The 15,680-nt window shown below is 34.5% G+C and overlaps 1 protein-coding gene across 5 annotated transcripts in view; it reads left to right on the top strand.

Annotated features, from left to right (window-relative positions):
- The window catches only part of SNX29 (sorting nexin 29), a 114,347-nt gene that overhangs the window by 46,644 nt on the left and 52,023 nt on the right, over positions 1–15,680 (top strand). For 4 of the 5 annotated variants that reach the window (XR_008232894.1, XM_052773439.1, XM_052773440.1 and 1 more), the window contains exons 14-15: positions 2,949–3,031; positions 7,252–7,358. Coding sequence is in view for 3 of the 5 variants with exons in the window: in XM_052773439.1 (XP_052629399.1) it covers positions 2,949–3,031; positions 7,252–7,358 (190 nt within the window). In the remaining 2 variants the exon portion in view is untranslated. Of the gene's footprint in view, positions 1–2,948; positions 3,032–4,123; positions 4,221–7,251; positions 7,359–15,680 lie in introns of all 5 variants that reach the window. The other variant, XR_008232895.1, reaches the window with a different exon arrangement.

The raw sequence follows: 15,680 nt of genomic DNA on the forward strand, positions 1-15,680 counted from the left end.
GTGTACCCAAATAATAATAAATCATAAAGAGACCTGGGGAGGAGTTAAATTCTGATTTCATAGGATGCTTTAAATCCATTTTTTCTGTGTGTGATTGGATTTCAAACCTTAGTATTTTTTTCAGTGTAGCTCTTAATGTGCAGTTTTCTAGTTTTATAATCAAACAACCAAAGAAAAGTATGTCGTGTATCATCGTTCTGCATGTAATCACCAATGGTATAAAGCTTAATCAACAACACACACTAGACCTGTGCCATTTGAGCAAAAAGAGTAATCTGTAGGGATACTAGATTGTCATCCTCTATCACTGAGCTTATACAGGGTAAACCAACATATTATTACTCTGTCTTTCAGCTACTTATTAACATGGGAGAAGTGATCAAGCAGGGAAATTTCTTTGATGTTTTGGAGATGAGTGTGCTTTTAGTGGCATAGTTCTCTGATTTCCCATGTATTTCAGCCTGATTTTTTTTTGTCTTTTTTTCCTCTGTCCCCTTCAACTTGTACTTACAGTCTTGTCATTTGTTCTTCAGCACGGAATGTGGAATTGTTTGGAGAACTTCAAAAGATGCTGAAAGCATTGTGTTTATCACTAGTCTCATAACAGGCTAACAGTTTTGCTTCAAGTTCAACGGTAAAGTTTGGAAAAGTTGCAGAAGTAAAGCTGGGGCCTTCACATAGAAGTATTTAACATCCTTAAGAACAGGTAGTACTGTTGGGTCAGCGGGACGAGAATTTCTGCAAATCTGACCATTAACTCCTATACAGGAGCTTCTCCTCCTATAAAGTAGTTGCTATGAATATCTGATATAATGCCTCTTGAAGTCACTAAAGAGTTTCTAGTGAGTGCTTGCTAATTTTTTTTTTTTTTTTTTAAAACATGCTCTGGTAAAAAGAGCTATATAAATTCATGTATATCAGAATGGGCCCTCTTTGGAATCTAGCTAAATAGTAGTAATGAGAAAGAGATGTCAAAGTATGAGTAGTGAGGCTCAGGCTTCAGTAGTAAGATGAAAAGAGGCATATTAGGAAATTGTGACTGGGCCATAGTATGCTGGTTTGAATTTCAGTCTTGTATCAAAAACCTTAAGTGAATTAAAGTCTTTCTGAAGTTCATCTGTACTGTATCAATTTTAAGTCGATAGGCACAATAGTAAAAAATTTTTTTTTTAATGTGTTCTCAGTACAGACAGAAGGCACTGAGTCTATTCTCAAATGTGGAAATGAGATGGTGTATGATTATTTCATGAGAATCCTTAAAACTCAATGTATTGTAATTGTATAGTTATTTCCATGCAGACATATTTACACTTCTGGTGAGAAATCATTTTGTCTAGCTGTCATATAATATTTTTTTTCATAAGTGAATTATTTAGACTTGTTTTAATATAGTACATAGAATTAAACTGTGTTTCTGATTCCGCCCCCCCCCCCCACCCCCCCACCCCCTTAATCTGAATATCAGTGTCCATCTCTGGTGGAAAAACTGACTTGTTCTTTGTAGTCTAGGAAATGAAAAATATCATAAAAAGCATAAAATCATCCAGGACTTTGTTAAAATTTGATAGCTGGGTAATCAATAGTTTCTTCTCAATTATTTAGCAACCTCCTACTAAAGGACTGAATAAAACTGAGGTTATGTAGTTCAGAAAACTGATTTGAAATCCACAGAAATATGAATATAGTACCAGTCTAGGGTTTTTATATATAAATATGGTATTGCTCACAACAGCAGTTTATTTGTGTGTGTGTGTGTATTTTTTTTTTTTTGTGTGTGTGTGTGTGTATGTGTGTATATATATAGTATGATAAGGACCATCAAACATATTTGCATGTGTTTCTGGATACTTCTCATTCTTGAATAAATTCTCATAAATAAAATGCCTACTGTTTTGTGCATAATCTGTTTACAGCTTTCTGTAATCTGTTACATAGCTATGGTTTCATCATTCCTGGAGCTTGTACCGCTCCACTGGCATATTTTTGACTTGTCCATGTTCTCTTTTCTCTCTAACCAGTTGCAGGTTTCTTGTATGTGATGTCATGTGCTGCACCTGTGGCACCTATGGATTTCTACCCTGATATTTTCTTAAAGAAGAGTAAAAGTTGTCTGAATTCACTTTCTTGCAACACATTTTAGTTATGTTTCTTCTGTATAAACACTTCTGTCATACTTGGTGAACTGAATGGGCTTAGACAGTTGCTTGAATTTTCAGACATGCAATTTGTCAGCTTTGTTTAAAATTCAGTCAGTTAGAATCCTTTTTATTTCCCCCCAGATATAAACTAAGATGCTTAATGTTGGTGCTATGATAGTACCTGATTTGAATACTTGTACTTTCTGAAGAAAAATGAGACAGGTACAGGCACTGAAATATAACAGTCAAAGGGATAAACTTAATTTCTTCTCTTATGGTTTTCATTTAGGAATGGTAGGTGGATAACTTTTACCTTGAATATTGTTGCTGAAGTGCTGGCATTTTCTTACAACGATAAAGTCTGTTTCTAAAGCTGAATTCTTATTTGCTTGACATTAAATACTTGGACAACTAGTAAAATGATTGTCAAATTTTATACTGGCCATTCTGAATTTCCTTGTCTAGTATCCCATCCTCATTTTTTTAATCGACTGTTGATTTAGACTGTATCATTTTTCTGCCATCAATGTAGCATGATGTAGAAAATCTAAATTAAACAATTAGTGACATTTTTTATTATGAGAAAATCGGTTTCACTGATGTGTTTATGTGGCCATGGAAAGCTAGTTTTCCTGGTACTCTGCTGTTGATGTATTATTTAATGTGCAAGTCATTATTTTTTTTCATCTTGATGACACAGCTTAGGTAAATCTTATTATTACATATAGTGTGTTTGTTTCCATTGAAGGGGGCTTTCCTCTATTTTGAGAAAACAATAATATTTATTTATTCTGCCCTTTTTATCAACAGAGAAAATGAGGTGCTGAAAGTGCAGCTTAAGAAGTATGTAGGAGCTGTCCAGATGCTCAGAAGAGAAGGTCAAACAGTGGAAGGTAAGGATAAAGTGGAGGGGGAGGGGGGAAAATCCATGCACAAGGGTTGTTTTTCTGTATGCTACCACTGAGACAGAGTTTATTGGAAGCATAGGTATGGTAACCAAATGCTGGAAGTGACTCCTGGACTTGTATAAAAACTGACAATGAAAGAATAATGGGTGAACAGGCATGTCTCTGGTTTACAAGAATCTGCTTTTTTTTTTTTTTTTTCCCTGACTGATCCTGGAATGATCCTCTGTAGATAACCAACCACCCAATCCTGTGCAAGCCCTGTCCATAACCAACACTTCAGCCACAGAAAACAATCGCAGTGTGGCTGGGGACATGGTTCATGCTTCCACATGCTACCCAGATGACATCAGCCCTCCCCCTCTTGGAAAATATCAGCATCTGAAAAGATGACAGTTCTGTTTCTATGAGAACTGTCCCTGATGTATCTCTGACTGGGCTATTTGCTGTTGTGTGAACGGTTTTGTAATGCAGATTGATATCAAACAAAAAGAATGTTATGTGATGGCATACCATCAAATCACTGCTGAGTAGAAACAATTAAGAAGTCTTTGCTTTCCTTGCCGAGTCTTGCCAAAACAAATGAAATCTTTTATATGAAAGTGGGGTTAGCAAGAGGTCATTATAAGCCCTATTCACCTCTTCCAACCATGGTAGAGTAATGTCTCCCAAAAGTGAAGATAACGTATTTGATATCTTTTCCTTTTGAGAAAAATACTGATGTAGATTTTTGTACTTATTTTTACAGAGTGTTTTCTGGTACATGAGGTGGTCTTCTTTTCAATAAGAAACTTTCTAGAAAAAGCGATCAGATGAAAATTTAATTTAAAAAATAATCTGTGAATTAATGTGATATTGAAACATAAGAATAATTATTTTGAGGAGACAAAATTTAGTATCTCTAAGTTATACTGTTAGTGTCATTTTGGAGATCAGTATTTGCAGACTGTTTGAAATAGACTCTGTATTAAGGCCAGACATTTCATTTTCTTTGCTAGGTTGCTCTGACTCTAATGAACAGATTTTATATCTGAAAGATAACGAGTTAAGTTATCAGCAGTGTTACCTGTTTTTCTTCAGTGGTCAGTGGTGATAGAAGCGTCCATGACAGGATGAATTGGAGTCTTGATTGTGTATCATCTTCTGGTGGGACCTGTATTTCCACTGACTACAGAAGGTATTTTGAGAGGCGAGGTGGCTTTTCAGAAACCGGCACCATCTGTCTTTTTTTTTTTTTTTTTTTTTTTAATTGTCAATATTGTGGTCATATAAGTGGCTGTATGAATGAATACTACATTAATTCTGCTCTTAAGGGCTAGTCACTATACCTATCTGTAGTTTAAAAACTTCATTCATCCTTAAAAGGATTTTTGTTAGTGAGAACATATGTTTTTACTTCCGACTTTGCTGGAGTGTAGTGATTCATATTAAGAATTTTTCACAGAAACCATCGCTTAAGCTTCTTATAATAGCAGAAATTATCCTTCATTAGATACTGACAGTTTCCATGATGAGTGTAATTATAGGAAAAGAAAAAAAAATTCCTAGGCTAGCTATATTCTGCCATGTTAAAATTATGCAGATTAGTGAATGATAAGAATAGAAACTGAGTAGGATGGTCAGATTTTATAGATGAAAAAGGGGGATGGAACAGTACCAACATTTCTAAAAATGAATACATGTATGCTTTATGCTCAAAGGATATTTAATCAAGCCACAGTAATTTTCTGTAATATTTATCATTAGTGACCAGAATAAATTTCAGCTACATGCACTGTTTGTGATAATTTTTCTTATATTCTAACTTCACATGTTGTATATTTATAAAACCAAATTTTTTTTTTCTTACCTGCCATTGGAGATTTATGTGAAATTTTTAGTAGTACTGGGGCTTCTGACTCAAAAAAGTACTTAAACACATAAATAATCCCTGAGAACTAATATGTTTAGGTACACTTCAAAAAAAGAGAGTGAAACAAAAAAAAGTTTTTTCTTTTACCAGATTATAGAAACTATTGAACCCATGGTTTATATACATAACTTGCAGTATCTCATCATAGGCATTCATATTTTTCAGATGTGAGCCTTCATAATTAAGAATATTTGCATTATTAGAAAGAGCTATTTGTACTTTTCAGTACAGATATCACTGTTGTAACTTAAGGCAAATTACTGAATTCCAATTGTGGTATAACTTAAAGTGACCGTAACAACTTGTCTTAAGTCAGTTTGTCCTTAATTAGCTTACATGCCTAAAAGGATTACAGAGTATATTTACAAGACCTGTTTTATTACTGTATTCTGAGATTGTGACAATTTTGTGAAGAAAATGGGATGAAGAAACTAGTGTTTTCTCTGCTTTTCCCATTTTAAGTTAAAATTCTTGTTGGTTTTTTATATATTAATTTACACACTCATAGGTTAAGGTTCTTGATTTCTAACTAGCCTTACATGTAGAGAGGGACATAGAGTTCTGATCTGTTTAAACCCGGAAAACTCCCAGCTGTCCTCTTTTGCTTAATGTTAGGAAATTGTCTTCATCAAGCAGGCATAAACTGTTGCATACAACTAATTTCACTGCTGTCCTATGTTATCATGAGTAATTCAAGAATAATTAATCTTCTTCCAAATGGTATCCAAACAAAAGTCATAAATGTATTGTAGGTTTTAGAACACTATGTGTTTAGACTTTCTGTAAAACTATTTTGAGTCAAAATAAATTGAGCTTCTGCTGTTCTGCTAATTTTATGACTATAAATAGAGAAGAATCTACATGTTTGCTAAAATAATCAGATCAGATGCTACTGAGTATGGCTTTTAAATAGTTTCCTAAAATAATAAATGAAACTCAGCATAATACTTTGCCTTGTAGTGACTTAAAAAAATGAAAAACCACTCAAAATGTTATTATAAATAAATTGCCCAGGAGTCAGAACTGTGTCAAGTTCAGAATATCATACCAGCTTTCAAAATGAGTGATCACTGCCATAGACTGAGCAGCTTGATATTGGTAGTTAAATATTTAATAAGTAAGCATCCTGATTTCTCAGCTTATCAGCAGGAGTTGGATGTGTACCATTTTTCAAACCTGCTAAGATACAATAATATTATGTATATGAAAATGCTGATCTTAGAAGTTTCTGGCTGAAGAACTTCAAGCAAGATTTACAAGAAATAGCTCTTAAAATAGCATTCAAAATTCACTTAAAATAATAGTAAACTTCTGAATGTATATGGTCTTCCTTGAAGCAAAAATCAGTTCCCAGGTGCAAGAGTATTTAGTTAGATGAATTATGGTGTCTTCTATCTACGTTATAGTGGTTGTATAGTTTAGATCTTGAAAAATGGTGAAAGCAATTGTTAAACGTCTCTTTTATTAATGCTTGTTTACTTTATATGTGCTAACTTGTTTTTTTAGAAATTCATGATCTGTAAGGAAAAGTTGAACTGGACTTTGCGTAACTTGGAGGAGACTTACTTAGATAGGCCTTACAGTGATCATCAAATACATATATGATTGCTAGGAACAGGAATAGAATAAACTAGTTTTCATTCACTGTGGATAGGAAAAGAAGTAATGGGCTTAAATGGCAGGTGAAGGAAGTTTGATTAGCTATCAAGAAAACCTTTCTGAGAAGAATACTTAAATTTAAATAGATTGTGCAGGGAAGCATGAAATCTCCATTATTGGAGGTTTCTAGGAATAAATTAGACAACTGTCAGGAATGAAATAACAACAGCTGATTCTGCTTTATGCAAAAATAGGAAATACTAGATGAAGTATGGAATGTCCATTCTCAGCCCTATTTTCTGTAATTTCTATGATATATAATTAGTCTGTGCAAGTAATATGAAATGTTTTGGAAGAGAAGTAGAAAAAAAGACTTAGAAGAGAAGCATAGGTTTAGTTTTCAAAGGCTTTGGGTAGGAATTGCAGTTACTGCCTACATGTATTAGATAGCTGTAGTCACAGAACAGCCAAAAGCTTTTAGTTTGCATTTTTTTCTGCTGAGAGTACCTGTCTAAATATTGCTCACAAGAAAGCTCCCGGCAGCATTTGTATTTTACTACTTGAAATACTGTTTAATATTGCATCCTGTTTTGATACTTCTAGTAAATGGGGTTTTTTAGAGCTATTACTTCTAAATGGGTTGTCTTAGATGTTTATGTAATTTAACATTTTAATTTGAGGTATCTCTTTGTTTTAGTTCTGCCAAACATTTGGAGCACTGATGGTGAATTTACTATTCCAGAGCAAAAGCAAGTAGAAAACAACGAGGAACTAGCCAGCTCCTACGAAAGAAAATTGATTGAGGTAAAGTTTGTACTGCACAAATTTTATGGAATTGTAATTGTAACATAACATTTGAAGCTGTAAATAGTTTCTTTGCTGAGTTGTTATTTTTTTCTACATTAGTGTAAAAGAAAAGTCTGATTTTTGCTTTAAAAATTAAAAAAAAAAGATTTAATTTTCAGGCTTCTGTGGTTAAAATACAAATTTGTTCATTCAACTTCAAAGCATATTGAAAGCAATTCAGATAATTAAAAACACTTTTCCTAACAAGGGTACACATTTATACTTTGATATTATAATGAAGGTTTTAATAAATAAACAAGTTCCTTAAGGTTATAACTGATGGTGGTGAAGTTGAAAGCATCACAGACAATAAGTTTCAGGTATTGTATAAGTTACAGTACATAATTACAGGTATTGCTGTTTTATCAGTTGAGCTTTAAAATGAGGACATAGTGAGATCTGTAGCTTTTTCTGTGCTTTCATACTGTTTTCTGATTGCCAAACTGTGTTTCATTTTTGTATTGCTTTACCGTGTAGCTTATTGAATACTGCAGTATGGAAATGGATGATGGAAGCTACTAGTTCTATTGATATAACCATGTTAGAAAAAGTTCTTAATGCAAGATTCACTTTTAAGACTAATGTAAAATTCATTAAAGAAAAAAAAAGAAAGATTAGGATTTCATCCTAAATTTAAATACAAATGATTTTCCAGGCAAAAGTAATGAAATTTATTATCTAATACCCATATCTGCTATTAAATAATAAATGAACATTTTTATAAAAAGTAAAACAATTCTCTATGTCTTGCCCAAAATACTCTGAAATTGGATACTCATATTAACTGATTAACATGAAGATGACTAAAAATGCAGGTCATGCGTCAAAGAGATTAATACAGTTCTTCTAAAACATTCATACTTGGTTATCCTTTTCTCATAGGACCATGTGAAACTAATTCTCTCCATAATGCATACCTTTTTTTGGGTTCTTCTGACTCCTTTCCTCTGTTCTGTACCTATCAAAAGAATATCTTAATTAAGAACACAGGTAAAATCTCTTTCAGCTTTAAAAGCATCCTCCTTAGTTCTACCAAGTTTGTTCTGCATGTTCAGGAATTTGTTGCTAACACTTCTGAGTTTGTGGAAGATAGTGTTAGCGGTAGCACTGATGACACTGCAGTGGATGTAACCCCTGGAAAACCTTGTTGCAAATCACATCCAAAAGTCGTCTACATGTGAGTCTCGCTTACTAGCCTGTAACAATATCTTCACATAACTCAAAATAGGATGTAACCCCTGTAACAATCCAGATGTATTTACCAAAAGTCATAATTCCTTTTTCTCTCCACAAATGAGAGATGTGAAGTCTTTATTTTCAAAGGGTATCCTGCGTTGTGTTCCAAATTGAGGACTGGGATAGAAACCACTCTTGAACGCTGTTCTCGCAGTTCCATTCAGCTAGAATTGGGTCTGAAGAATGTTCAGACTGAAGCAGTTTCAGTAACTCTTATTTTGTGCCTAATAGATTATTTCAACTGAAGACAAAGATTCCCTTGAATTTCTTGGTAGCTGAGTAGGATATTGAAGTCTCCCCACAGAGAAATGACTAGCTGTCAAGAGAATAAAAAGAATGGTTCTGCTGAGTAATTAGAGATTTTTTTTTTTCTGTTTTTCCATTGGAATTATTTTGTTGATAATAATATATGGAAGAAATTTTCAGCTACTTACCATATTTATAAAAAAGTTTGTATTTATTGAAGTTCTTTAGTTATGATCTGCAAATCGGTTGATTTAACCAAATCGATAAAGAAAAGTTGCAACTAAAGATTCTGAAGGAGGAAAGAAACTTGAAGAAACTTAACTGAATGTTATGCTTAAAACAGAGAAATTTTTGTAAAAATCCTGCATAATTTTTTTTAATGGTGTATTTCCTCACAAATAATAGTGAAACATCTATCTAGTTACCACAGTTTCTTCTAAACCTCCGATTTGAAGCTTGTTGGGATTTTGATAGGTCTTTGGATACCTCTAGCAATTCCCATATGTTTTCCAGTGTCATATGCTTTGGGACTAGAATGCTATTTTGTTTTAGAAGAGAAAGTAGGTTGATTTATACAACTTTCAAGCCATGAATAATAAAGTGTGTTTGAAATCATCATAAGATATGTTTGGGGCCATTGCTGTGCATTGTTAGCTTAAGTTTGCTGTACGTAAGGTGAAAATATATTTAATTTGCTTTGTCCTGCTTATGTAAGGTTTGTCAGAGTAATATCACAAGTTTTCCTGTGTTATACACTGAGGAAGAGACAAACTCTTGATAGTTTGCATTGCAACTAAGCTCCAAATAAACAATTACTACAGACTTGCTGACATGTCACACCTGATATTGCTAAGGATTTAAAATGAAGCAAAACAAACAAAAAACCTAAAACAATTATGGGTTGTTTTTTTTTTTTTTTACATCTTTAAAAGACTTGTGGTCAGATTGTTATCTGTAAGATTCTCCAATTCATCTCTTCTTTCTCTTTGTGGCTGTAGACCAGTAATGAACTAGCAAACATATCTAATTAGAGAGAATATGACTTCAGCTTTCTGTGCAGTTTCATTCTTTGATAATTTTGTGCTCTATTTAAGAGTAATTTTAGTGGTGGGCTTTAACCTGCATTTCATCAAAGTTAAATTGTAGGTTATGCTCATGATGCACTAAACTGTATTATGATAGCGCTCTGTTAAAGACTCAATAAATGACATTGAATTTTCAGTTTCCTGGCATAGACTGTTCCTGTCAGACTAGGGAATGAGGAGACTAGCTCCTCTGCTGGAATAAGAGGCTTTTGATGCACTGAAACTTGTATCACAATATATTAATCCCTTATTGTTCTGCAGAAACTTTCATCCTTACAGGAATATTGGAGACAAACCAAACAGTTTAAAAAAAAAAAAAAATCCTTTCCAACTCTCTAAAGCTTTCCTTGTAGAAGCCTGTGCAAGATACATTTCTAGGATTTGGAATTTTTTTACATAAATTAACTAGGAATTGCTCAGCTTTTAAAGTAAAATTCCATAGAAACCAGTGGTTTGCCTTTTAATGAACTTGAAAATACTCTTGTACCTTTTCCTAAAGCTCATAGACAACTTTTTATGTGGTAGGTGTCCTGTTGTATTTTTACGCCTGACAGATTGATGTCTGAGCATTTGGTATGTGAGGCTGGGAAACTGTTTTTCTGACTTGGAAGTTGCATATGCTGATCACATGAACTCAAAATGTGAATCACTTTGTTCAAATAAGTACACTCAGTAGATTGGAGTTGAGAGTTTATTTTGAATATCAGATATTAATGAAATCTGACATCCGTCAAAAAGGTTAAGTTTAATGTTTTCTAAATTCCTGACAAATTATGCAGCTCTTCTGAAAAGCTGAATTGTTTCAAACATTTGAAATGATATCTACGAAAGGTAATCTTTGATATTAAGCAAAACTTTCACCATTCTGGAGAGTTTAATTTTGCAAATTTTCATGCCTTTTGTTCTTTCTTGTTAAAGAAGTAATTTGAAGTCAGTATAGAAAACACATCTTAAATTAGTAAATTGGTCAGCTCTTTTCTGTGGAATCACAAGCCCTTCTGTAGCTTTTGTCATTTAAACTATTACTGAAATACACTGAGATGTAATTTCATCTGGTCAGCGCACTTTGGCACAAAGGTTGACTTTTTCTGTGGTTCTTAAAAGAATTTGTCTTATTTCATAAGAATTGTGAAATATGTTTTTATATATATGTATATTTATTTTCTCAGTAAGAATTTATGTCCAAATAAAAAAAAAAAAAGAAAATAATTTTGATAAACTCTTCACTCCCAAGGGTGCGCAATGCACAGTTTAAGTTACTAAGTGCAATAGCACTAGAAGTGTGGCAAGAACTATTTTTTATCCAACTCCTGAAATACAATACATAGTTCTCTGAATGATGTGTATAGCATCTCTCTCATTGACAGACTAGTCCTGGCTGAGTAAGATGAACAGTTTTGTTTTCTGAGGCAAGAGAAATCCCCATGAATCACCACGCACTTAATCAGTGATCCACTTGTTAATGTGTGCACTGGTCAGGTTTTTTCTTTACAAACGAACTTATTTCTGAGTCACTGCTGTTTATATTCAGTTAACGGTAAATAACTGTGTTAAGCTGTCTCTTCTGCAAGTTCTACAAGGTAAAAACAGTATGGCATTTATGGCTATTTCTTTTCTTACTGTATTTTAACTGTTACAGGCAAGACTTCAGGAAGAGGTAGTATCTTTTGTTAAATCATGTACTTGGGGAAAACATGGTCAAAGTTCTTCAGGTTAAACACATGCTATGGTTTATGTTGCATCTTTGGCGGCAATATCAATTTAAGCAGGCAATCTATTGCTTGAATCCTGCTTCTATATCACAGGGCACCTACCCCACAGTTGTAATGGAACAGTAGTTTCTATGTGCATGGTGCAAACTGGTTTGAGAACCTGGTTTGGTTTTAAAAATATTTTCAAGGTATTTTCATTCAGATCACTTTCCTCCTCTGATTGATGGTCCTGCACACAGTGTAGATGGAAATGAATGAACATGAAGAGCAGCAATATTTTGTGATCACTGCTGAAGATTTCCTTATTGTACAACCCTGGATGCAGCAAACACCAAGGTGCATCTAAAGGATGGCAGCAACTGCTGAATATGTTTCCTAACTATGTTAATCTATCATGATTTATAGGAAAAACAGAAGGTTAGCAGTTAATATCTGTGGAATAGTAAAACCACAGATTGATGTGACTTTAAGCAGCACTCTCCCAGGAGGGACTACTGGGGCCCAAAAGGTGTGGCTGATGGTACGGGAAGTTTTTTTATTGTTGCGGTCAAAACATGGCATGTGGGGGATAACAATGAGAAAACTGTGATAAGCAAGAAAAGAAACATTTCTATTATGCTTTTGTGGTTCCACAGTCATTACTAAATACTGGATCCGTACACTGTCAAGTCAGCTGAGCTCACCAATTGGTTTGGATTAGGTATGGAACCACAATTGCATTTGCGTAGCTAAAATATAAAATAAAACTTGTGCCAGTCTGTGTTTTTGTTGTATCTGTGCAAGTTATGGGAGGACAGTTAATACCTGGTATAGTGTAAAACCTGCTAGGTAAAAATCAGTCTGTCAACAATTTTTGAAAAAAATTAAATCATCAAATTGATTTAGACTAGATAATGTTTTGTGGCCTGTGAAACTACTTTTTTTGAGTCCATGATTTTTAGTATGCAATAATAATATTAATTTAGTTCCAAGTCTTGTTCTCTTGAAGGTGGGCTATAGAATGTTTATGAAAAGTGGTCTCCTGATAGTAACTGTGTCTCTACTTCATTGCTTGTGTCAGATTATCCTTATGAATGCTGGTTGTACATTCAAAGTATTTTGTGTTAATTCATGAAGATAATCCTAGTAAAGGGATAATGAGCTGCAATTCAGAATAGCTGTCTCAGCACAGTAGATGAGGTGAAACCTTCCTCCAGGTGTGAAATGAGAAGTTAAAAGCATCTAGGGAAAGATAATAATGGTGGTGTTTAGAGACTTGTTTAGATCTTTGTTGTTTAGATCTTTCATCTTGGGCTTTGGGTTTTGCTATGAGGATACATGGAAGGATGCAGCAGCTAGAGACATGCTAATTTTTATCCCTCTTGTTAACACTTATTAAACTCATTATCCTGTGTATCTGATTTTGCTTTTTCTGATTACTTTCATTTTCCCTGGCCAGGCACAGGTCTTGCTAGAGTAGTGTTTTTCCTGTTCATTGTGTTTAGTGCTTTTTTGTATGTCAGGATTAATGTAGGTAAACACTGTGTCGTGGTTTAAGCACAGCCAGCAACTAAGCACCATGCAGCTGCTCACTCACTTCCCTTCTCCCCCGGTGGGATGGGGCAGAGAATAGGGGAAAAAAAAAAAAAAGGTAAAACTCATGGGTTGAGATAAGAACAGTTTAATAGAACAGAAAGGAAGAAACTAATAATGATAATAATAACAATAATAAAATGACAATAATAATAAAAGGATTGGAATATACAAAACAAGTGATGCACAGTGCAGTTGTTCAGCACTTGCTGACCGATGCCCAGTTAGTTCCTGAGCAGCGATCTGTCCCCCAGGCCAGCTCCCCCCAATTTATATGCTGGGCATGACATCACATGGTATTGAATACCCCTTTGGCCAGTTTGGGTCGGCTGTCCTGGCTGTGTCCCCTCCCAACTTCTTGTGCCCCTCCAGCCTTCTTGCTGGCTGGGCATGAGAAGCTGAAAAATCTATACTTAGCGCTTAATGCTACTTAGCAACAACTGAAAACATCAGTGTGTTATCAATGTTCTTCTCACACTGAATCCAAAACATAGCGCTATACCAGCTACTAGAAAGAAAATTAACTCTATCCCAGCCAAAACCAGGACAGTATCCACCCCTTATTCTATACCATTTACGTCATGCTCAGGTCCCATACTTTCCAATACAGCCTAATCAATCACCATCACCTTTTCTGTCCTTTGAGATACGTATATACACACACACACACACTGGACCATCTCTAAAACGTTTGTTGAGTTCATTTAGTCCACAACTTTGGGCTCCATCTGTCATACTAGTCTTAGTCTTTCTGGGCAGGAGGGGTGGTGCAAAGTCTGCTCAGTCGGCAGAGCAGGGTCAGGCTTCAGTGTGGTGTGGTGAGCGGGTGACATTGGGTGCAGCAGGAGGATGGTATGTAGTGTTGGATTGCTGCTTGCTGAAGTCAGTTCTGGCTCCATCACTACTGTGCTTTGCTCAGTTTTATCCCAGCCGAAACCAGGACACTGGTAGTACTGTATACTGTGAAATATTGCAAGCATTAATATGTAGTTCTGGTTCATTCAACATGCAGAGTTCCCAATGTATTTTGAGTTGAAAGCTACAGCTTATTTTCTTCTTGTTGGTTTTGATGAATTGTGACTTGTGGTTACCTTATGTAGCTATAGTAAACAAACAAAAATCCACTCCACAGAATTAAAAAAACCCAAACCGAAACAACTAAAACCCAACCCTATTCCTAAATGGCTCTTTCAGTCTGCTTTGAACCAAGTAACTTGCAGATGGAAATGTGAAGAATACAAAATGAAAGTTTTTCAAAAGAAAGCAATGACTAAGCATTTTATGGCTGTATCAGTAGATTTGTCTGAACTGTCTGCCATTTTGAGTTTTACTGCTTTTCACTTGTAGGAAAATGAAATTATTACTATTTAGTAAGATACCTGCTCTTTTTTGAAGACCTTTGGCTTTATTTCTGTTGGAGAAAAATGTAGAAGAATGTTGTTTTTTTAAAAAGGGCATCTTCTCATGGGAAAAATACACCCATGCTTCCACTGAGAGCAAAAGGAAGTAACTTCCAGTTCTGCCTTAGAGTTTCTTGGGAAATACATTGTTTTGCATTTTGTGACAATTGGGGAAAAAAATGCCTATACCGGACAAAGTCATTAATTCAGATGTGGCTCATGCGAAAACTTTTATGAATTTTAGCTGCAAATTATATTTTAAAAAAATCTGAGTTCCACTAAACACCCTTTTAAAAAACCTCATTAATGTTTTTCTTGTTGCAAGTTCTTAAAATTCTGTTTCTCTACTCTAAAAGCATGTCCTTCTAAGACAGATTGTATTATTCATATACTTAGTGAAACATTCCTAGCATGTTTTAAGTTAACAGCTTAGTCCTTTGCTGTGGAACATTAGGTAGTATTTACCTTTGTAATTTCTCTGGAGACTGCTCTTATATGTGGTTGTGCTAGACAGTATAGCTGCAGTGCTGTCAGGCAGCGGGAGTAGACTTATATTTTCTTTTGACAACAGGTCTTTAGAGTTCTGTTACTGTGGAGTCTAAATATTTTATGTTAGCTTCACTTCCCCTTCATGATAAGGATTTGGGTTCTTTAAGCATGCTTTCTGATATGACCAGGACAAAATCTGAATGATCATCTGGCCAAGGGAAACTTTGCTCATTTGTACTTTAATTTTCTGCTTTGAACATATTGTTTTGGAGAAAAACAACTGTGAAGATGATTGAAGTCCCAGTAGGGAAAATTACTGCTTAAGCTTCAGTGTGGAATGAATAAAGGAAGATGTGATGCCATAAAATGTAACTGAAAGGATATAATTATAAGGAGACCTCTTTATTGTTTTTAGCAGACCTTGATGCAGGAAAAATTAGAGGAACCTAAGTTAATATTGTTATTCAGAAGTATATCTCATTGCTCCTTGTGGTTTGCTGTGACGGTAATACATTTTTCTTTGACAAGAAAAAGTATTGA

Source organism: Harpia harpyja, chromosome 21 (assembly GCF_026419915.1).
Source record: "Harpia harpyja isolate bHarHar1 chromosome 21, bHarHar1 primary haplotype, whole genome shotgun sequence".
Lineage (NCBI taxonomy): Eukaryota > Metazoa > Chordata > Aves > Accipitriformes > Accipitridae > Harpia > Harpia harpyja.